Below are 21878 nucleotides of genomic sequence, written 5' to 3'. Positions count from 1 at the left end.
CTTGAAACTTAAAAGTCTTTCTGTTTTCGCTTTCAAGTACTTGGCGGAGTACTTAAATGCTAATGTAAAAAAATAACAGTACATGCTTGATTTGGTTCATGTGACGGCAAGCCCAATACCACAAATTATTTGTATGATGATTCCAATTTCTAAAAGCAGATCCAATTATCAATATGCTTTTGGATGGCTTGATGGGTCTAGTCTAGATAATAGCAAGAATAGTCGAGGTAGCCAAAGTTGCTGCCCCTTCTGAGTGCCACCGGGGCTAGAGCATGTTGGTGGGTGCCGGGCACAGCGACCGTGTGCCCCCGCCACCCTGGTTGAGGGAATACTATGATGAGTTAATGACACTTCATAAAATTTAAATTATAAGTATTAAACTTTTTTGAAATAAATTTATGGCTGTTGACAAGATGTGTGTTTACATTCTCTAGATTTTTCATAGCCAAATTTAAAATACACCAATAGAAACAAAAAAGACAAATGCTACATGAATTTTGTGTTTTTGTCTTTATGTGAGACTATTCATGCTTGATTTCTTTCTTAGGGTATTTTGAATTTGGTTATGAAAATTACAGGGCATCTAGACACACATCTTGTGAACGCCCAAAATTTCAGTTTTGATTTTTTTAATATTTAAAATTTAAATTTTAAAGAGTGGTATCACGGTATCAAATAAAGCAAGGTATCACTAGATATGTTCTCCTTGGTTGGGCCCTTTCTTCGGCCTCCCCTCATGATGTTGACGAGGATTCTAGTGTTCCGTGTAGCATACCGTGCACCCCATCTAACGAAGTTTTCTCTGGCGTAGTTGATGTCCGCAATACCCACCTTGTTGAAGATATATCAGAAAGGTATACAACTAACTAGGGTGGCCCATAGGCAGATTGTGGGGTTGTAGATTGTAACTGTGAAGAGTTTGGAAGGAGTTTGGAAGGTGGGAAGGAGAAGTTCGTGTTCAACATGTGACTTTGTCACCACCATTTGTCAGTCTTGGGATCGATGGAATACCAAATCCTGTTTGGATGTCACATGTGTGGAAATGAGAGTATTTTTGACTTTGAACAATATAACCTTTGTAATATGAATGAAAATAGCACAAATAGCACAAAGTGGACAATTATGCTTACAAATAGTAGAAAGTGGATACATTACGTCTCACAAATAGCACAAAGTGGATACATTTCGTCTCACAAATAGCACAAAGTGGATACATAATCAAACAATTCATAAACATGAAAGTAAATAATATGGTAGCAATCATCAAGGTAAGGTCATGAGCCATGCCTTCCTCAGTTCCATGGGTAGTGCCATGAGTGATTCTAAGGTGCGCTCGTTGGCGGTGACCTTCCCATAAGCTACCAACTGCTCAGTACCCACCAAATCTGGTATTTTCTTCAGTTCAACCAGGATTTCAGATGAAGGAGTAACCTTCGGTGCTGGTGGTGGTGGTGGTGGTGGTAGTGGGGCGGTTGAGTTCAAAGCCTCCTCAAACGTCATTCTCAGCTCTCTCCCACCATGCTCATGATAGCATCAACATTGCATTGCTTCTTCTTCTTAGTCAGCTCAGGAGTTTCTTCATCATCCTCCACCACCTGAGGAACGGATGAGGATCCAACTTAAGCACACTCACCTCCTTTCCTTGCACCTGCACCTGTGGCATGGTCTTTTGAATATATAGTAGAGATAGCTTGCCAATTCTTCACTTCCTTGTGCCTATATGGAGCTGCATCCTTGTTTGCCTACATAATATGCACATATATTTGAGATGATGTTCAAGTTGCAAATGTAATGAACCAATTCTTGGTGAGACATGATGATTCTACAATGCACAAACAAAGTTTGAAATTTAAATATGCATAGCCCAAGTTCATATAACTAATTAACATGTAAGCATTCATATGACAAACAACAAAATTCCATATTGCCCAAATTCATATCTCATATCCAAAGTACAGAGAATGAATTTCAAACCTTCAATCCTCAACACTTCTTCTTCTCCTAATTATCTGCAAAATCAAAGTGCAAAAAATCAGTACTAGCCGTCACACACACCCGTCGACCCCCTCTGGCCGCCGCTACAGAGAGAGGAGAGGAGACGCCCAGGCTGCACCACCAGCGGCCGCGCAACCATCTCCGGCCGCCGTGGAGCCACCTGCCGCCGCGCAACCATCTCCGGCCGCTAGGGTTAGGTTTCCGCTGCGGGGAGGGGCAGCCAGGGGAAGGGGAGGCGGGGAAGATAGGGGGCCAGGGGCGGCGGATGCTGGCCGGAGAGAGAGAGGGTACGGGACAGAGAGACGGCGGCGGAGCATTACCTGCGCGGCGGGGCGGCGTTGGCTCCGCGTCGTCGAGCAAGGCGGGCGTCGCGGGCGGAGACGAGATGAGCGCTCCGCGTGACGCTTCGTCAATACTGAGCAATACAGAGGTCTTGACCTCTGAATTGGGAGGGGGTAAGCTAGTTGCGGGCCGGGTGTCCTCTGAATTGGTTTCCAATTCCACAAAGGAATACTAAACACATCCAAACGGTGGAATTCGGGTTTCCAATTCTGAAAACCCAATTCAGAGCCCAATTCCTTGCAACCAAACACAGCATAATAGAAAATCAAGTTACATAGATACGAACACACGGCGAAAACTGAAAATCAAAGCAGGAGAAAACAAATTTCCTGAAAACTTTGTACTGTAGATAGTCCTAAAAGATACAAAAAATACTGAAAATTTATGTGGCAAAATATCTAAAAAATTCCTTTTTGGAGTATTGGGTGCTGAGAGAGAAAGTTTCTGGCCCCCACAAGCGGACCCTGCGTCTGGATAGTCAACAGTGTGATCCCCCCCTCCGCCGCCGCTACTGCCATGTCCGCCGCCGCTCGAGGTCTCAAGTCCGTCTCCCGCGCCGCCCTCTCCTGGAAGCCGGTGAGTTAGAGCTATCAAAAGAGATCCTAAACCCTGGAGCGCTGACTGACTATTTGACCAACGTATTCTCCCTCAACCAGACGGGCCTGGCGCAGCAAACGCTGGCGGCGGCGGTGAGTAGGTCGGGTGTGGGGCTCCACTCAGGCAAGACCACTACCGCCACGCTGCTCCCTGCGCGCGCCGGCGAGGGCAGGTACTTCGTCGTCGAGGGGGAGGATACGAGGGTGGCGGCGGAGGTGGGGAATGCCGAGGGGCAGTCCCCGCTCTGCACCACGCTGCGGAGCGAATGCGGCGTTGCGCGGGTGCGCACGGTGGAGCACCTGCTCTCGGCGATGGAGGCCCTCGCCGTCGACAACTGCCGCGTCGAGGTCAGCAGCGGCGACGAGGTACTTTCCCTCCTGCTAATTCTGTTTCAGTAGTCAAGTAGACGAATGTTGCAGTATGGTGTATTTCCGGTTTATGTGAGTTGTTAAGCGATGACAGATTCCTTTGCTTGATGGATCAGCGCAAGAGTGGGTAGAGGCCATACGGGCCGCAGGTTTGTGTGCGGCCGAGGATGTCAGTGGACAAAACTTGGAGAAAATGGCGCCCAAAATTGACCAGCCTGTTTACTTGCGGAAGGATGATTGCTTTGTAGCTGCATTCCCTTCCTTGCAAATCCACATTACCTATGGAATTGATTTTCCGAAGGTATGTCTCATACCTTCCCCTTAGATCACAAATTGTTTGTCTATTTGGCTCATTCATTTCTTTTTTGTGCAATTATTGTAGGCTCTACTTTCCAACTTTTCTATCTTTGTGGTGTTGTGTGCCCCTTAATTCTGTTGTGAACGGTATTTTGTTGCTACAAAATTTATCTGAGGTTGGCGCTACCAAAGTTGACTTTTTTTCTAGCACGTTTGTCATGATTTGGTAGAGGCTGTTAGATTGTTTCCATTTAGTCTTCTGGTTTGGCTTACTTTGCTCACGTTTTAATGATTTATGGTGGATACAAAATTGGGAGAGCTTGAAGCCTGTCACATTGCTGATGCATAGAACAGTAATTGCTCATACAGATAATGTGTACCAGGACATCAAATGTAAGGTTTAACTTTTCTGTGCGTATTGTGTAAGGTGATAGAAGTGTAAGCACCTTCATTTTATTTTGCTATCTGCATCAATAAAATGTTTATGCAAATGCCTTGTGTTGCAAGGACATGAACAAAAGGAATATTAGCTACTCCATCCGTTCAAATTTGAACTAAAACCACGACAAGAATTATGGAACGGAGGGAGTAGCTTTTGTATCTACTTCTCAATAATACTTTGATAGAGTGCTAAAGACATTTCAATATATTTGGGACATGAGAAAACTATGCATCCTATTGCAGGTACCGCCAATCGGTTCTCAATGGTTCAATACTTTCCTGGATGATGATATATACTCGACCAAGATAGCTCCTGCAAGAACTTTCTGTATATTTGAAGAGGTTTGCTCATACATTAACTGATGTTGATCTATAAATCCATTATGAGTATAATTTATTCTCTTGTTTTTTTACTTATTCGTACAAGAACATCTTCCACGATACAAACCTATACTGGCAATATCATTCATTTATCTGTACTTACATGAAAAAACATGGATATCTCTTTCTCATATTGAATATATGGTATCATCAATTTTCCCTAATGATAATGGCAGTGCAACTCCCCTAGGACATGGTTTGGTCCTCATGTACTCTCCATTGATAATGTCAGTGCAACTCCTCTATCACATTGTTTCATCCTTATAAGTTTAGATTCCTTTCACCTCTAATGAATAATGACACAAATCTTGCACGACTAAGGACTTCAAGTTTTTTATTTTTATTTCCCTTATAGCCTAGTAGCCCAATCTGCGTTTTTTTGGGCAGAATTACTGGCTACATCATACACCCCCAGCAGTATTTTTTGCCTCATCCTTATGAATTTGATATGAATGCAAACACTCACTTCTTATTTCTGCAATTCTGTTTTTTTCAGGTGGAAAAAATGCGTAGTGCTGGGCTTATAAAAGGAGGATCACTAGAAAATGCTGTGGTTTGCAGGTGAAGAATAATGTGCCAAAAATTTGTCTTATGTTTATAGTGCATTTTAGCTTTCGGTCCTCGTTAATATATTTTTAATAAATACATCTGAGAATGCCTACTTATAGGAAAAAAAATCATCTGGCTTTAGAAATAAGAGATAAGTGTTATCATCCAATAATTTAGCTGCAGCATCAACAACTTTATTGTTAATTTCGAGAGGAATAACTGAATGAGTAAGCAATCGCATGATTGTATTCTGCTATAGCTTTATAAAATAAATATGCATGCTCGATATGATTTTGTATGAGTATATTTTAGTATGTGAATTTACATTGCAGATTTTTTACATGGCTTAACTTAATTGGTGTGTAACTGCTTATGTAGTTCATAGTTCCATACTACAGATAATAGCTTTGCAGAAACATTATAAGTGATGTATATGCATATGCATTATACTTGTGTTGTAGTAAATGATCATCCTCATATCAATTTAGTCAGATAATGGTATACTTGTTTGGCAGTATGACTGATGGTTGGCTAAATCCACCACTGCGTTTTGAGGATGAACCTTGCCGCCACAAGATTTTAGATCTTATAGGTGATTTCTCACTTCTTGCACGGAATGGCAGCCAGGGTTTTCCTATTGCTCATGTTGTTGCTTACAAGGTATGTTCTTCAAATTCAATTGACTACAAGATTGGTATTATGTATCTTGTGCATTCGCGTTCCATGATCATCTTGTGCACCGGTTAGATTCCATCCAGCCCTTTAGGTTTGATTTACTCTAGGCTCCATTTCCAGTTCATTGTCTGTCTTGGACATTTATCAAATTTCTGAGCTAGTTCAAGAATATACTTGAGATTGCTTCGTGCTAAGGAAATTTTGAGATAAAAAGTCAAGTGTGGTTCTGTTCGGCTTGTTTACTTTTGCAAGTTCACAACTCGTCTGGACCGGTTTTGTGATAATCAGTTAATCACAGTGACTTGCCTGTTTTTCACTTTTTCTTGAACACACACAGATGCATGTCATTTTGTATAAGTGTGGAAGTTGTGCAAAACATAACCAAAGGCACAACCAAAAAAAGAGAGGAAGAAACCAAAGCGAGGAAAAAGAACAGAAACACAGCAGCAGCACAACTGTACGAGCCTTTTGCTGGTCGAGCACACACTGACTTGCCTATTCTAGCTGTGTGTCAATTACTCCCTTTACAAAGCAAAACCACTCAATACTTTTTGTAGTGGTAGGCAATACGACTATGCAGTTCATGACAACGAAAACTATGAATACCGACTCCTGACCAATGGTGGATCAGGGATCTAGTCAAAGTTTGGCAAAAGTTACAGTTGCTCCGAAAGGGAGCATATTAATTACGAAGTAGAAAAGTATGGTTATTCCGTTACTGCGACAGGTGTTGCAAGTTGTGGCAACACTCATTGTTCTGATGGTGACCTTAAACTAGAGACCTCCTTTTCGTGTTGCTTGGCACATCACAGCCTCTTGCTTTCGCTGTAACATGTGGTCCTGGGAAAATAGTGCTTATCTTAAAACAATAGCATATTCCCTGCTAGACTCTTTTTTTCCTTTCTCTTTGCACAAGAATAATCTATCTGATAGAATGGGTTGTAGAGCATTGTCCTAGTTCGGTACTCCTATGTTATCTTGTTTATTTATGCTAAACCAGTTTCTGACATCTGAACTTTGTATTTCGTTTTCATGTGACAACAAAGGCTGGCCATGCCCTGCACACCAAGTTTCTGCATCATTTATTGGGAAAGATCACTGCGGACCAATGATTGCTTGGTTAGAAGTGTTGAAGCCTATGGTGGGTGCTGTTTATATATTGGTGATAGTGGAACTCGAGGAAAAGATAGTGATATGGACTATGGAAGCTTATCTCAGGATAATCATCATCCGATGGCCCTCATCCCAACTCACGGACAAGTGCCATCCTCCATGTCTGTATTTTCCATAACTTTGGCAGGAAATTTCCTTAGTTTCATAAACTACAGTATTATCCCTTTGAGAAAATTAGTTCGAGGAATTAGATTTGTAGTCCACTTATTACAGTTGTAACTACCACTGCATGGTTAAAATCTGCCGATTCTGCAGAGTGCAGAGAAATATGGGTCCCTGTATCCTGTATGTGCCCAATTAACTGAACTGAACATAGCTCGTCCTGAACTTGTCTCTGTGAATGTTCCGTTCGATCTGGAGTAGTAGTGGACGCACAAAGCAAGCTGCCACCCATGGACCAAGGAGTGGTCGCCACGTCGAAGGTTCCTTCATTTTGCTGCCTGGATAAGTTCGAAGGTGGCTGAGGTGCCGTATTGGGGCGCAAGGATGCGGATGGACGTGTGGATGCGAAGCTGCGAAAGCGACGCGGGTGGTGTCTTTACGGAGGTAGCAGTCGTCGGCTCGCTGTCTGGCCGTGGTGGTGGCGGTAGCAGGCTGATGGAGATCTACCCGACCGAAAGCGCCGCCGCGTGCGTTTCCGGAAGTGGTGGCGGCCGGCGATGTGGCGGCCTCGCCTCCCGGAGCAAAAAACCAAAGTCGTACTTGTCTTCCTTGGCTGGGGGAGCTGGCGCCCCGGATCCAGGCAAAGCTGGAGCAATGCAAAATGTGCGGTGCTGCCAAAAATGTTGTTTTATCGTCGATGTTAGCCTTTTTAAAGTTGCCAGGTGGTCTGGTCAGAGTTGGAATGCGTGTTAACTTGGGTGCTGTGGCGATTCATGGACTTGGACATATGGTCCGGCGACATTTTTAGGCTTTGCGTGGTAGTACCCGGATATTTTATGGAGATTGGAGGGGTTAATCTTAAATGATTGTCATGCCCCGTCCGAAATGGCATTTGAGCTATGTTGAGTTTTTTCGAATTTCGAAGATATGTGTTGCATCGCCAGGAGCATGAGCTTTCTGAAGGGCTGTAGAATTCCAGGTTGGCATGCATATCTAGCATCTCGTAAGTAGAACTTACCCTCATGATGTTTACCCCATTAGATCTAGACAAGTTGTTAGCAAGAATGCTTGCATTATGAGCAAATCCTTCCTAAATAGCTATCATATATGTGAGCTTGAGATAGAAATCAACATCAACCATCACATTCTGGCCGGTGTAGTGTTTTCTTCCCCTGCACGCTGAAGAATGTGATTTCAACGCTCTAGAAGTCAAGTCACATGAGGATCATCGGTAGCGTCAATATGATCCTACCAAAACACAAACAGTCATGTAGTCATTTGATGAAAATAAACTAGAGAGTTAGTAGTCACCATGAAATATGACCACCATTTGTAGTAGTTTTTTTTTTATCTTGCGAGGTGTGCGACCAATTGGTGGCTTGATCACATCTCATCAGAGCTCTCCAACTGCATACAATACTTGTTTGAAATAGCGAGAAACGTTCTCCATTGATCTCCTGAATATGCTATGGATCACTATAAACCTCTAATTATGTCCCATGACATGAAGAAATATAACAACTTGCTCTTCTACAGAGGTGGAGATGCTATCTTCCAGCAATCCTCTCCCCATGGACATTTTCACAAGTGCATAGAAAGGGGCTCCTCTCATCCGAATCATTTGGACATGGGATATCTTGTTTCTAGCCCACCTAACCATCAAAGCGGCCCACCTTAGCACTTGGAGACGACGTCTCTGCTCTTCTTCTCACTCGAGCACTGTGCAAGCGATGAGACGGCTACCCGAGCTCCCCTTGCTCTATAAGTTTCCCTCATGTAACCATGTGGTCTGGCCCTAGCCTCTCTTCCCTCTGGTGCCGCCGCCTCCTCTTCTGTCCCATTTTCCCTTTCTCCTTCAGGTACGACCGAGAGTCACCCCCACCACATGGCCCTCGTCCATCCACCACCGACCTCACAAAGAGAAGCAGACTCTACATTGTGGGAGTTGTAGATGTATTTCATATTCGCAATCCACTCCTGATCTCGTTGTAACATAGGATCATGTGTGATCCAAGAAAATACAGCACACCTAACATTGTTATCTCGTTGTAACATTGTTTGTATGCCAATTTGGTTCAAGATTGAATCTTTGACCGGGCAAACAAAAAATGCATCGGGCCACTAGGTCTACACAGACATTCCAGAGGCTAAACTAGTGTTTGCGGCCCCAACCCGATAAAACAAAAAGTGTCTGTTTTGCGTTGGGCGCTGAAGTACCCTAAGCCCACAGTGCCAATTCGAATGGAAGTCAATCATATACTTCCCGTATCCTGAATTACATGTGGCAGATTTATCAAGATATAACGAATCTAGATAAATATGAGAAATTTAATTTTGAAACGGAGTACAAATATCAAGAGAAATTTTACACCGCACACACTTGGGGACGACGACTCGAGTGCTATCTACTGGCGTCCTCGAACCGTGGATTCCCCGGCTGAGCATGGAGACTATGGAGTGTGTACTCCTCTAGTGCCGCGCTAGAAACTGATAGAACCTGCGACAACTAATTCAGAAATAGCATTGTTTTTCTACCATTTGAGCTAGTTGCAAAAATAAAGAAGGCAGCAGTACATCTGTTCCACGGGCCTGACTAAATCCACTTGACGAAGTGTAAAAAAAAGAAAGAATCCACTTGACTACTTGACTAGCATTTCAATACTTGTGCCTGCCATACGCGCAAAAGATTCGTCATCAGGTGGAACTTTGTTAATCATCTACCGGCTAACGGAATCATGCATGGCCACATATCCTTCCTGGGGGCAAACAAAAGAAATGACGAGGGAAAGAGCTCCAGGATTCCCCACAGCATCTCGGGCTCGCACTGCTAATGGCTCCCACGCCATCTATCGGAGGTTTTACATACAGGTAGCTAGGATCCAGATCTCCTCGTCGTGTGTTAATCTGACTGTCGATCTACTTGGTACCCAAGAAGTTTTTTTTAAGGGCGAGGCAAAAGTTTTGCCCGTTCAATTGATTAAGAAGATATTTGCCCAGTTAATTATGAAAAAACACCGAGCAAAAAACATTACATCCATGCTGGTCCTGAGACCACACATCTGCCGAGCCACCAACTCCACCACCCATGTGGCTAGAGACGACACCCTACCACACCGGAGCCGCCACTCCGGCACCCACACTGGCCCCGAGGCGATGCACCCGCCGAGCCGACTGTCGCCTAAGCAGCCAGAATAACCACCCTCAAGCAAATGATTCCTGAGCAACCGCTCCGGCTAGAACATGAACAACGCACACATGCCGACTCCGAGGCCACACACCAAACTAGTTGACGGGTTTGTCGGCCAAGCGACCAAACCTGATACCTAGGAAAAGAGCCACTGCTCCAAAAACCACGCCAACCCGAGGCCGCGCCCCTGCCTAGCTGACGCCCAGAGCTCCTCATCCCCATCCACCGTCAACGCCAACTTCCGCTTGTCACTCCAGGCAAGGTGAATCTCCAAAGATGAAGTCCTCAAGAGGAAAATGCCATACTAAAATGTTGCCATTGTCCGATCACAAGGATCTAGGGTTTCCCCGAAGTTGACCAAGGGTGGAACGAGGGCTTCACCTCAACGACGTCTTCAGGAAGGGAACGACGCCCAAGGAAGCCGCTGTCATTGGCTTCAGCTACCACAACCGAAGACAAGGCTTTCCCCTGGATCTAGCCCGCGAACCTCCACCCATGCCTCCACCGGATCCACCAACCTTCGCACGTCAACCCCAAGGTCACGCCCTAAACTGGTCGACGGCTCCGCTCCACCAAAGCAGCCGAAACCCACACCACAAAGAGCCGCGACGATGTATCCCCCCCCCACCCCCCCCCCCCCCCCCCCAACAAAATTATAAGACATTCTAGCATACTGTTCTGGTAATCTAGAACATCTTGTAACTTTTTTTTTGAAAACTAGAACATCTTGTAACTGGATACATAGGGAGTACGTGCAAATACTCTCACAAATTCGTACAGTAAAATAAAGTGGAGTGACTTTTTAACTTGTGATTCGTTTTTACAAAGTCATGAGGGCTCGACACCTAGCATGCCACGTTGGCAAATGGCACAAGCGCATGTCTCTTTTGCAGACCCCACAGGAGTAGCCGAGTAGCTAGGATCCAGATCTCCTCGTCGTGTGTTAATCTTGCGATCGATCTACTGTGGGCTGCTGAATCGTTGTAGGAGAGCACCCGTAGTAGTAATTCTGATGCACTAAAAAAAGAGTAGATCGGCGGCGGTAGGGCACACCGGCGCAGCTAGCAGTGGAGCCGCCGCTGGTGGGGTCGAGACTTGAGAGCCCCGGGCATTTTGTAAGCTCTGTTTGGTAGCTTCTTCTTTTGCGTTGGCAGCTGCCCACTGGTTGTGTTTTGGCGCTGCACTCTGTCGCGATTGGTCCGCAGACCTAGATAGATTTCTCTGGCGGCCGAAATGCTGGATGACTTGTCCAGTTCTCATTGGAGCCAAGATGAGATCCACATCAGTATATATGCGTGTTATTTTTGTCCTGAAGTAATCCAAGTACACCGACATGTACCAATTCTTTTTGGCTCAACGAGACTACCTGTCTGTGCTAATCTAGTGTTCTGATAAGAACCTTAATGTAAATTGGACTATGAATTCAGACCATTAACACTAGGGACAATCATTTAATTTATTTTCTATTCTCGAATCGTGCTTAAACCTATGGTTGAATTTTTGTAGTGTTGCATAAATATTGTTTTCATGCACTCTAATTATTCAATTTTTCACAAAGTTTATAAACACATAAACCGAGGACCGGTACATCGGGTACACCCTGGTAATTTCTCTATTCCCAAAGAGTATGTATAACGTGACCACACCAACTACTTGCACAAACAACACACACACACATACGATGTTTTGTATGCAATATCAATTTGTTGTGAGACGCACAAAGATTAAACCTAAAGTTTGATGCTTGATTAGTAGGTGACGTAAGCAGACCAAACTCGAGGGCATGCTCACCCCTAATCACCACGTAAGAAACAAGGTCCATACTTAGACAAACATTGTTGTATTCTACACATACATTTCAAAGTGTTAAGATTTAATACGAGCATGATTACCACACCCAACCGATGAATTGACACATATATATAGTACCAACACTTCTACTCCTCGGAATTCAACATTATTGGGGACATTAAGAATTTGAATTTAAGTTTATTTAATTAATACACCCTCTATTTTGAAATAATTCATGTTCTAGGTTTAGTCAAAGTCAAACTTTGTCAAGTTTGATCAAGAATATAGGGAAAAAATAGTAACATCCATAATACCAAAAGCACGTAACTTAAAAAGATACTTTCTGCCGATTCTAATACTATATATTTTACATTTTAGATGTTTATATTTTTCCTAGATATCTGATCAAACTTTACAAAATTTGACTTTGACTAAGCCCAGAACATGAAGTAATGGTGAAAGGAGGGAGTATAATGTTGGCGTCCATTTAGTTTATAGATCAACACAAAATCTGGATATTCATTAGCAAGGTATGAGTTTCTTGGGAGAAGTTAATCAATCACATTTGTCCATTCATACGCTTCCTTTCAGGTAATTCTCAAATGAGCTTGCTGATGCAACGATAGAATACATTATGAATTGATGATGGCTATAAATTAATTGGATTGTCAAATCGGAATGGGTTTACTACCGGTCTAATCTTGAAGTAAGCCATGAACGGTATTGTTTCTACAAAATTTAGCAAGTGTTTAACACAAGCTGTTGACCAACCTCTAGCAGTATTTTAGTTTTATAAAATATTTTTTCCGTTGTTCAATTCCAAATTAAATGTCACGGATTTGTCTAAATTTACATGTATCGACATACTAAAATATGTTTAAATACATAGAATCTAAACAAAACAGGGACACTTAATTTGAAACTAAGGGAGCATGATAGTATATATGATCCGACAGTGGTACTAGTACTATGATGGTGCATGGTGCGTGGAGTATATGATATCTCAAACTGCATTTCCCGCAAGGAAAATATACTAACACAAATTGCATTATATCTATGAAAAATCTGTCGTAGTGGATATAGTAAATAGCCTATACCATTTATTTATGTATATTTTACACCAAATTGATCATCTTGGAGTAATCAAAGAGCCAAGTAGCTTGCCCAAGTGCCAGGAGAAGTACACACATGATTCGTCCCATCATGCCCTCCTGTCAGCGTAGTCGTGTATTTTGGTCTTTGCACGTGTATTAAAGGTCAAGTCTAATCACATGCAACCCACATATATAGCCTCACCTCATAAGCTTAACACTACTTAGGCTGGTACAGCGGAGAGTAACTTTAGACTGCTCATAGTGGGAGTAACATAGCTAGTAACATCACACATCTCAAAGCATTTTGATGATATGGCATGCCAATAAATGAAGAAAAAGAGTGAGGTGGTAACTAGCTATGTTACCATAACATCACACAACCCAAAGCAAAATGAGTCTATAACATAACAAAAGACACAATGCATGATACCATGTATAAGTTACTACCCACTATGAAGGTAGTAACCTAGACTAGTAAGAGCAATTCCAATAGTGTAGCCAGCTGCTGGCTACAAGCCAAGTGCCATGTCATCTATAGCCAACTTAGAGCCAACATATACAATAGTGAGCTATAAAAATGTAGTACTTAATCAATGTGTGGCCCACCTTTCACTCTCACAAAGAGCCTAGGAGCACGTGCTAGAGCTGGCTCTTGCATAAGAGCCCACTCTCCTTCTCTCTCCTCCTCTCTCTCCTCCAACTAAGCAATAATATACTATTTTAATCCTTATAGCCAGCTGACTAGGACTTATTGTACTTGCTCTAACATGACATATGTTACTAGTCTAAGTTACTCCCCACTATGACCAGCCTAAAGGTAGTAGTTTAGACTAGTAACATGACATATATTACTAATCTAAGTTACTGCCCGCTATGATTAACCTAAAAATATCATGCACTCTCAGCTCCCAGTAATCCTTGGCCAATCATAGGATCATATTTGTTAGTCGTTAATATTATAGTAATGTGCCCTTTTCTAGTGTGGCCAACTTTGCAGCGGGTCCACATACCAGTGGTGCAACACCAATATGTGATGAGGACACATGTATTCGAAAACACGAAACATAAAGATCCATGCAAAGGAATTTTGTCCTCTGAAAAAATACCAAAGACTAAATTAAACCATTTTAAAGGTTACTGTATTCCCCATCTTAAAATGTAGGGCACATAATGTAATTTAGAGGCTAAAGTTTGACCAACAATTATAAAGTACTCCCTCCGTTCCATAAATTATGGAACGAGAGGGAGTAGAAGCAAATAATATCTTGTAAGTGCTCAGATTCAAATTATACAAGTAAACCAAAAACACCGAGAGGATTGTAAATTTTTGCACCGCGTTTCATATGAATCTGTACCATTCGAAGGATTTATCTTTTATTCTATGATCATTCAGGTTTTTCCGTTCACACGAGATTCAAGATCGCATACAACTCAATCACTCAAGATTGCTAAGTGATTTTCCACTGATTTGTGACAATGCTTATCGAGGTGAACATAGTTACCAAACAAGAAATTTATGTGATTGGTGTTCAATTTTTTTTACATAGATAGGAACTGCCCCTTGGATCATTTCCGATCGTCAAACCTATTTATAGGAGTGTGCACATGATATATTGTCTACACATTTACTTTCATAGGTTGAGAGAAATAGAAAACTAACATTGATGACACTAGTCTATCGTATAAACAAAGACACACAACCTTAAGGATCTAACCGTAATATCTATGGTGCATGCCTAGTTTACCAACATGTGATTACCGTAAAATGCATAGCTTTGTAGATTGAGCAAGATGAGCAATCTCTTTGTGCACGACAACGCCAAGCAAATTTTCTAGTAGTTTTGGATTTGTTGTTATCTAGCTTAAAACTATGACCCAACAACAATTCATGTGAAAGTTTAACTTACTAGTCGTCCATACATATTGGCAACAACCATATTTTCTCTGGGTTCCACAGCTAATCTTAACACAGCTGTAATATACTAGCACAGAAACATTACCATATTGACGCAAAGGAAAGTTAATAGATTCCATCCCCCCAAAAGGCCTAAACATGGAAGGAAATCATAGAATTATGGAAGGAAATCAGTGGAAAATCAATCCAAGGTGTTTTTAAAAAGGAAGCGCCGGGTAGCCGCCAGCTCAGCGCGCACGCAGCCAGCCGCCGCAAGTGGAAAGCGCAGCGCAGCAGCAGGGCAAGAGAGAATCATTAACTCCTCCTAATCGCTCCCCCCGACGCAAATTTAATCCCGAAATCTCGCAATTTACTTGCTTGCTTTACTAATCACGCTTAGCGATTTAGTCTCCTCCTCCTCCCTCTCCCCTGCAGCCAGCAGCCCACCACCTCTCCTTCCTCCTCCGCCCGCTCTACCTTTCCCCCCGCGTGCGAATCCTCGGCTCCAGAGGCGGCGCCGCTGCCGGAGCCGGAAGCCGCCTCGCGCTCGGAGCCAGATCTGCGGCCGCGCGCGATGGAGGCGATTGGAGCTTGATTCTCCGGTGTGTGCGGGATGGCGCCGCCGGAGGAGGCCGGCGGCGGGGACCAGTTCCCGGTCGGGATGAAGGTGCTGGTGGTGGACGACGACCCGACCTGCCTCGCCGTGCTCAACAGGATGCTCGTCCAGTGCCGATACGACGGTGAGCGTGCCGCCTTCGCCCCCATCTCCTCCTTACCGTCTCGTCTCCCCCCTTGCTGCGGTGGTGTGCTGTCGTATGCGTGTGTTGTTCTGCCCCCAGCTGATTCGTTGCTCATCAGATAAGCTTGATAGTACTATATAAGTTTCGTTGATGATTCATACTAGTTGTGTTTCCGTGCTTTGATTTGCCCCGAGTTGGGAAGCGCATATAGTAGTACTTAGGAGTTTGGTGATTTGCTCCTTCCGTGTTTCTGGGGGGATTTTTAACGGTCGCGTAATCCTCCGTTTCGAGGAATTGTGCTCCCTTCTCCCCAGGTTTTCCGTGTATGCGGTTGGATTCGCGACGCATGTTTGCATTAGAACCAGCGATTGTGTTGGGGATCTGAGTGGACTCGCTCTAATCTGTGCAGGCTCATGTCTATTATCGCTGATTGCTCGTTCGAATTGCCTAATCCATTTTAGCAGAAATTTTAGGATTAGATTATGGGGATTCAATCAAGCTTTGAATTATGATTCCTGTATGTACATATTAGCACTTGCAATGTCTTAGGAATAGGTAGTTCACGCACCTGTTTGGGCCCTATATTACGCCTAATGACTTAGAATCGTCCATGTACAGTTTGGTTCTTCTTTCAATGAGAAAGTTAGTGCAGGTGCCGCAACACACTGTCAATACAACCCAGTTAGTAACGCTATCTATTTGCGCAGCGATATACTGTATCTATCATTTCCTGCATATATGAAATCCTTGTTCTACTACCCGTTGCTTAGTTTCCACTCTGGGCGCAAATGCCCAGACCTGTGCATCACACACCCAGGGGGAAATAGTGTAAGAAGAAAATCATGCTCCTAAAATATCGTATTGCTATATTTGCTGTCCCTTAATGTTCCTATTTTGTACCTAGTGTATTTACTAGGCATTCATATGGGTAGCTTGCCCAAGGAAGCTTCAAGGTTGGAGCGTTTGGAGGTTGTACCCCCAGCCCACAGTTAGTGTGTTATGAATGCGAGTTCGGTACAATATCTAATACAGGGTGGTAGGGAGGGAGGGGACATGTCTGTCTCCATTTTCTGGACATAGGGTTTGAGACATTGACTTTATCCGAAGCATCGTAAGCTGTTTAGAACTGAAAATCTTGTCCGATTCTGCTCGAACAGAATGATGTTCCTACTGCAGAATATGGAAATGCTAGGTAGAGGTTACCCCTTTCCAAAGGTCAGTCCAGCATCCTTGACAGCGTCGACACGTCGCAGCACCATATGTCACTCGGTCACAGCCGTACAAGGTGCGTGTGGTTTGCTTGCAATGGGGGCCACACTTGCATGACTTGCAATGTTTCCCTTTGCATTTCCAGTGCGTGGGTGTATGTATTTACTTCTCTAATCAGGAGTTAGTAGCTTTTCAACCGTGCCTGTGAATATGGATCCATTTGTGTTGCTGTATTTCCCATGTCAAGGTCTTTAAATCTAGACCCACTATTAGATACTCCCTCTATATCACAGCTTAGGGCGCATAATTTTTTTCAAAATTTGCTCATAGCTTAAGGCGTGGTGTCCAGCTGTGTAGATGGATTCCAACTTTGCCCCTCCCCCCGTTCCCTCGTTCCGGAGAAAAGCGCAACAGGAGTAAAAGCGCTGCTCATATTTTGCTTCGACTTCCACGCGTGTATTAACAGCTGTCGCTTCAATCCTTCAGCTAGATCATCTAGACCATGTACTTCTCCTTAATAAGCGCTGAGTGAGAACCGAAGAGTCCAAGCAAAACATGAGTAATTGCATGCATGCAGGGGTAAAAGGGGAACTGCACGATTTTTTCTCTCCTGGTGATCGCTGCCTAGTCGCTCCTTAATAAGCGTGCTCAGAGATTTACGCCTTAAGCTGTGATATGGAGGGAGTATATTACAGTGAAATATTTTCCAAGTTATTTTACTAGTTTTCCTGCTGTTTTGTGCTGAAGGCGCCATGACTCGGCACAGCCGGTAGCAGGTGTTATATCTCTCTTCAGTCATGTCGCCTTTGATTAATGGGCCTTTGACCTATGATTTCAATATATCTGTATAATGTTGAAATGCCGAAACCTGTGACTCAGCGAATCCTATAGAGGGCGTTTCATCTCATCTTGCCTTTGACGAATGGGTGCTCTGACCTGTGTCTCCTCCACAATCCGTGTAAGACAAAAAACTTGACGTAGGCAGAGAGAAGAAATACCGCTAGAATACGTACAAGACAATACACCTAGTGTCGCTGGACGTGACGTGTCATGTGCTGCAAGCACCATCCCATTTTCCGCGTTGAGGGCGCCCTTTTCCGAGTCACCCCCAGTTCTAAAACGGGACAGGTCAAAACACCTTGTACACCCGAGAACATCTGAAAACAGTCTGTCTGGATATGCATGACTTGCACATCAGTCCTTGATGCATTTACTGCCATTGTGATCCAGTGTAATAGTTTCTACCTACCCCATCTATGGTACCATATGCCTTGTATATGTTTTTTCTTCTTACATCATGATGCTTGCTGTTCTTTATTCATTTTTCCTTAAGATTATATTTACAGCTAGTTTAATCATATACCCCTTTTTTGTGCAGCTACAACTTGTTCTCGGGCCACAGTAGCTTTATCTATGCTACGGGAGAACAGGGGTGGTTTTGATGTTATAATTAGTGATGTTCACATGCCTGATATGGATGGATTCAGGTTACTTGAACTTGTAGGCCTTGAGTTGGATCTTCCAGTTATTAGTAAGTAAATTCTACTATTTGCTCTGTTAAAGATTTTTTTTCTACCATCTCATATTCAGTATGTTCAGTTGTGAATGAGATGTTGTACTAAATCTTGTTCTTAATGTTTCAGTGATGTCTGCTGATTCAAGTACAAATGCTGTAATGAAAGGAATCAAACATGGAGCATGCGATTATTTGATTAAACCTGTCAGGATGGAGGAGTTAAAAAACATCTGGCAACATGTTGTAAGGAAAAAATTCAGTGGAAACAAGGAGCACGAGCATTCAGGTAGCCTAGATGATACAGATCGGACCAGGCCAACCAACAATGATAACGAGTATGCTTCTTCTGCAAATGATGGAGCTGATGATAGCTGGAAATCTCAGAAAAAGAAACGGGATAAAGAAGACGATGACAGTGAATTGGAAAGTGGTGATCCTTCTAATAGTTCAAAGAAACCAAGAGTTGTTTGGTCAGTTGAGCTCCATCAACAGTTTGTAAATGCAGTCAACCACCTTGGAATAGACAGTAAGCTTCCATTACCTGCTTTAGTTCTTATTTTAATTATTTTTGGTCTTCATTAGGACTTTATCGTAAGTATGATATGCTAGTTAAATTCCTTCTAGGTTGACTTTATCTAGTAATTTTTGGTACCGTTGCACACTTGTTCTATAGAAGTATGCACACCTCTCCAGTTTCATGTTTTCATTTTATTTATAATTTTTTTGTACAGAAGCTGTTCCTAAGAAAATTTTGGAGTTGATGAATGTCCCTGGTTTAACAAGGGAAAACGTGGCCAGCCATTTGCAGGTTTGATTTTGGCCTCAATCTTGGTACCTTTGTAGTATCCTCAATGAGCATGATCTTTTACTGTTTTTCTGGTGACTTATCACTTTTGTTTACTGGTGAACTTCTTGGAGTGTTTTACTGTTTTTCTACACTCGCGGATGGCAACTTAAGGTTTTCAGTATTTATGCTTTACCGACTACTGCTCCACTCCACTTTTTGCTCTAAAACGTAACTGCATCAAGTTCTTGATTTAATAAAAAAAGTATTGCAGGAACATAAATTAACCCTCGTTATTTTGGATAGTTCTGACCAGAAGAATCGTTCAACGTTTTGATGCTGGCATGCCAGTCATCCCCATTATGCATTTTCAAACTTGATAATTCCTTCAGTGTTGAGCGCAAAACTATTATTATTACCTCTAGATTCATCATATAGCATATAATAGTTACTGTTTGTTTTCAGCCAGGCAGTATACTGTGTTGATTTCCTTGTGGTAACTTTTATGTCAGTTATACCAGATAATCATGGTGACACAGTGCATTTCTTTTCTGTTTGCAGAAATTCAGATTGTATCTGAAGAGGATAGCTCAGCATCATGCAGGCATGGCTAATCCATATGGTGTGCCTGCTTCTAGTGCTCAAATGGCCTCATTAGGAGGACTTGATTTCCAAACTTTGGCTGCTTCAGGTCAGATCCCTCCTCAAGCCCTGGCTGCTTTGCAGGATGAGCTCCTAGGTCGACCCGCGAACAGCCTGGTGTTGCCTGCAAGGGACCAGTCATCTTTACGACTTGCTGCAATCAAAGGAAATAAGCCCCATGGAGAAAGAGAAATAGCATTTGGTCAGCCCCTGTACAAGTGCCAGAATAATTCATATGGGGCATTCCCACAAAGCAGCCCTGCAGCTGGAAGAATGCCTTCTTTTTCAGGTTGGCCCAATAATAAACTTGGCATGACAGATCCAACCAGCACACTGGGTAATGTGAATAATTCTCAGAATAGCAATATAGTCTTGCATGAATTGCAGCAGCAACCAGATACCATGCTGTCAGGAACCCTTCACACTCTAGATGTCAAACCTTCTGGCATAGTAATGCCATCTCAGTCACTAAACACTTTCACAGCTAGCGAGGGTCTCTCTCATAATCAAAATCCTTTGATTATGCCTTCTCAATCGTCAGGTTTTCTAACATCCATTCCTCCGTCCATGAAGGCAGACTCTGTTCTCCCAACTTCTCAATCACCAAACAGTCTGTTAGGTGGAATTGATCTGATTAATCAAGCTTCAACCAGTCAACCTTTCATTAGTAGCCATGGAGGAAATCTTCCTGGTCTCATGAACCGCAACTCAAATGTAATACCATCACAAGGAATGAGTAACTTTCAGACTGGGAATAATCTGTATCTGGTTAATCAGAATTCCATGGGACTGGGCTCTAAACCACAAGGTGTTCTAAAGACTGAGAGCACTGACTCTCTCAGCCAAAGCTATGGTTATGGTAGCAACCCCATGGATTCCGGCTTGCTGTCTTCTCAGTCAAAAAATGCACAGTTTGGTTTCCTGCATAGTCCAAATGATGTCACTGGTGGCTGGTCTTCCTTGCAAAATATGGATAACTATAGGAATACTGTTGGGCCAAGTCACCCAGTTTCCAGTTCGTCTAGCTTTCAGAGTTCCAATGCGGCACTTGGAAAATTGCCTGATCAAGGACGAGGAAAAAATCTTGGGTTTGTTGGCAAAGGTACTTGCATCCCAAACCGCTTTGCAGTGGATGAAATTGAATCTCCAACGAACAGCTTGAGTCACAGCATTGGAAGCAGTGGAGATATCCCTGACATGTACGGATTTAGTGGACAGATGTGAAGGCTTCTTGAATTTGTAAGTAGGTAAGCATCGCTTCCTATGCAACTTTGTCATAATATTCATGGTACTGTTTCTTTTGGACAAGGATAGATTTGGTCAGCTTTCAAGCTAACAATACCTTTCTTTCCCTATTAGTATTAACTTTTGATGCGTTCAATTATTTGTTTTTGTTTTTGTATCCATCCTATTTATTGTCACTTAGTAGCTCTTACAGTAGCCTTTAACTTGAGCATACTGTTCAACCTAATCTAACCATAGCCTGTTGTATCATGTTCATCACTTTTAATTGGAACGCCTGTTTTCTAACAGAGTTGCTTACGTTGTGCAGGGTGATCACCGGAAACAATTTAGTGGCTTGATGAATGGTTGCTTGTCTTTTTCGTTTCATCTTTCTTCTCTGTAATTGGTTTATAAAGGGAATAATTTCTGTGACAGCATGTCGAATCTTGGTTTATAGAAAGTTGTTCGGTTTAAAGAACTTTAAATTACTTAGTCCTTTTTACGTAGCTCCTTGCCTTAGTTAAGTTTATATGTGTTCATTTAGTCTCATCTGACAGCAATTTTTGTACTCCCTCCGTCCATAAATAGATGTCTTATATTTATCTAAATTTGGATGTATCTATACACTAAATAGTGTCTATATACATCTAAAATTTGATAAATCTAAGACATCTATTTATCTATTTATGGACAGAGGTAGTACAATAGTTTCTGCTTTGCCTAACTCCTATGCCGTTCCTATCTTCGGAAACTGAGCCTATGCCGGACTCGCTGCACCCGTGTTTCTTCCTAATGTATTCGATCCTAAAATCGATCCTTTGTTACATAGACTGCGAGTCTCATCTGGCAAGTAGTGCCTGGTTTATGCCGGTACCAG

General features: G+C 42.8%; 2 protein-coding genes across 3 annotated transcripts; both read left to right on the top strand.

The window, feature by feature from the left end:
- The first annotated feature begins 2779 nt into the window (after positions 1–2779).
- LOC127296437 (probable UDP-3-O-acyl-N-acetylglucosamine deacetylase 1, mitochondrial) lies at positions 2780–7153 on the top strand. Its single transcript, XM_051326507.1, has 7 exons — positions 2780–2913; positions 2994–3299; positions 3397–3603; positions 4284–4382; positions 4918–4982; positions 5486–5630; positions 6692–7153. Exons 1-7 carry the CDS (start codon positions 2854–2856, stop codon positions 6755–6757), a joined length of 948 nt encoding a protein of 315 aa, XP_051182467.1. The 5' UTR covers positions 2780–2853; the 3' UTR covers positions 6758–7153.
- An 8083-nt stretch (positions 7154–15236) lies between these two features.
- Positions 15237–21486, top strand: LOC127296436 (two-component response regulator ORR21). Of its 2 annotated transcripts, none has more exons than XM_051326506.2 (6): positions 15237–15626; positions 18214–18366; positions 18479–18877; positions 19083–19159; positions 19697–21016; positions 21330–21486. In XM_051326506.2, exons 1-5 carry the CDS (start codon positions 15500–15502, stop codon positions 20999–21001), a joined length of 2061 nt encoding a protein of 686 aa, XP_051182466.1. In that variant the 5' UTR covers positions 15237–15499; the 3' UTR covers positions 21002–21016; positions 21330–21486. The 2 variants fall into 2 exon arrangements, with proteins under 2 accessions (XP_051182466.1, XP_051182465.1); XM_051326505.2 differs by having other exon boundaries at positions 15239–15626; positions 19697–21024.
- The last annotated feature ends 392 nt before the right edge of the window (positions 21487–21878 follow it).

Source organism: Lolium perenne, chromosome 4 (genome assembly GCF_019359855.2).
Source record: "Lolium perenne isolate Kyuss_39 chromosome 4, Kyuss_2.0, whole genome shotgun sequence".
Classification (NCBI taxonomy): Eukaryota; Viridiplantae; Streptophyta; class Magnoliopsida; order Poales; family Poaceae; genus Lolium; species Lolium perenne.
The sequence above is the reverse complement of the archived record's forward strand: the minus strand, read 5'-3'. Positions and strand labels throughout refer to the sequence as shown.

Bases quoted from the DNA above. Each gene is read 5' to 3' on its own strand.
- LOC127296437 (XM_051326507.1), top strand. From the start codon at position 2,854: ATGTCCGCCGCCGCTCGAGGTCTCAAGTCCGTCTCCCGCGCCGCCCTC. The intron at 4,383-4,917 runs GTTTGCTCATAC...TGTTTTTTTCAG, and splicing joins CTTTCTGTATATTTGAAGAG to GTGGAAAAAATGCGTAGTGC. The intron at 4,983-5,485 runs GTGAAGAATAAT...CTTGTTTGGCAG, and splicing joins GAAAATGCTGTGGTTTGCAG to TATGACTGATGGTTGGCTAA.
- LOC127296436 (XM_051326506.2), top strand. From the start codon at position 15,500: ATGGCGCCGCCGGAGGAGGCCGGCGGCGGGGACCAGTTCCCGGTCGGG. The intron at 18,367-18,478 runs GTAAGTAAATTC...TTAATGTTTCAG, and splicing joins GTTGGATCTTCCAGTTATTA to TGATGTCTGCTGATTCAAGT. The intron at 19,160-19,696 runs GTTTGATTTTGG...TTCTGTTTGCAG, and splicing joins ACGTGGCCAGCCATTTGCAG to AAATTCAGATTGTATCTGAA.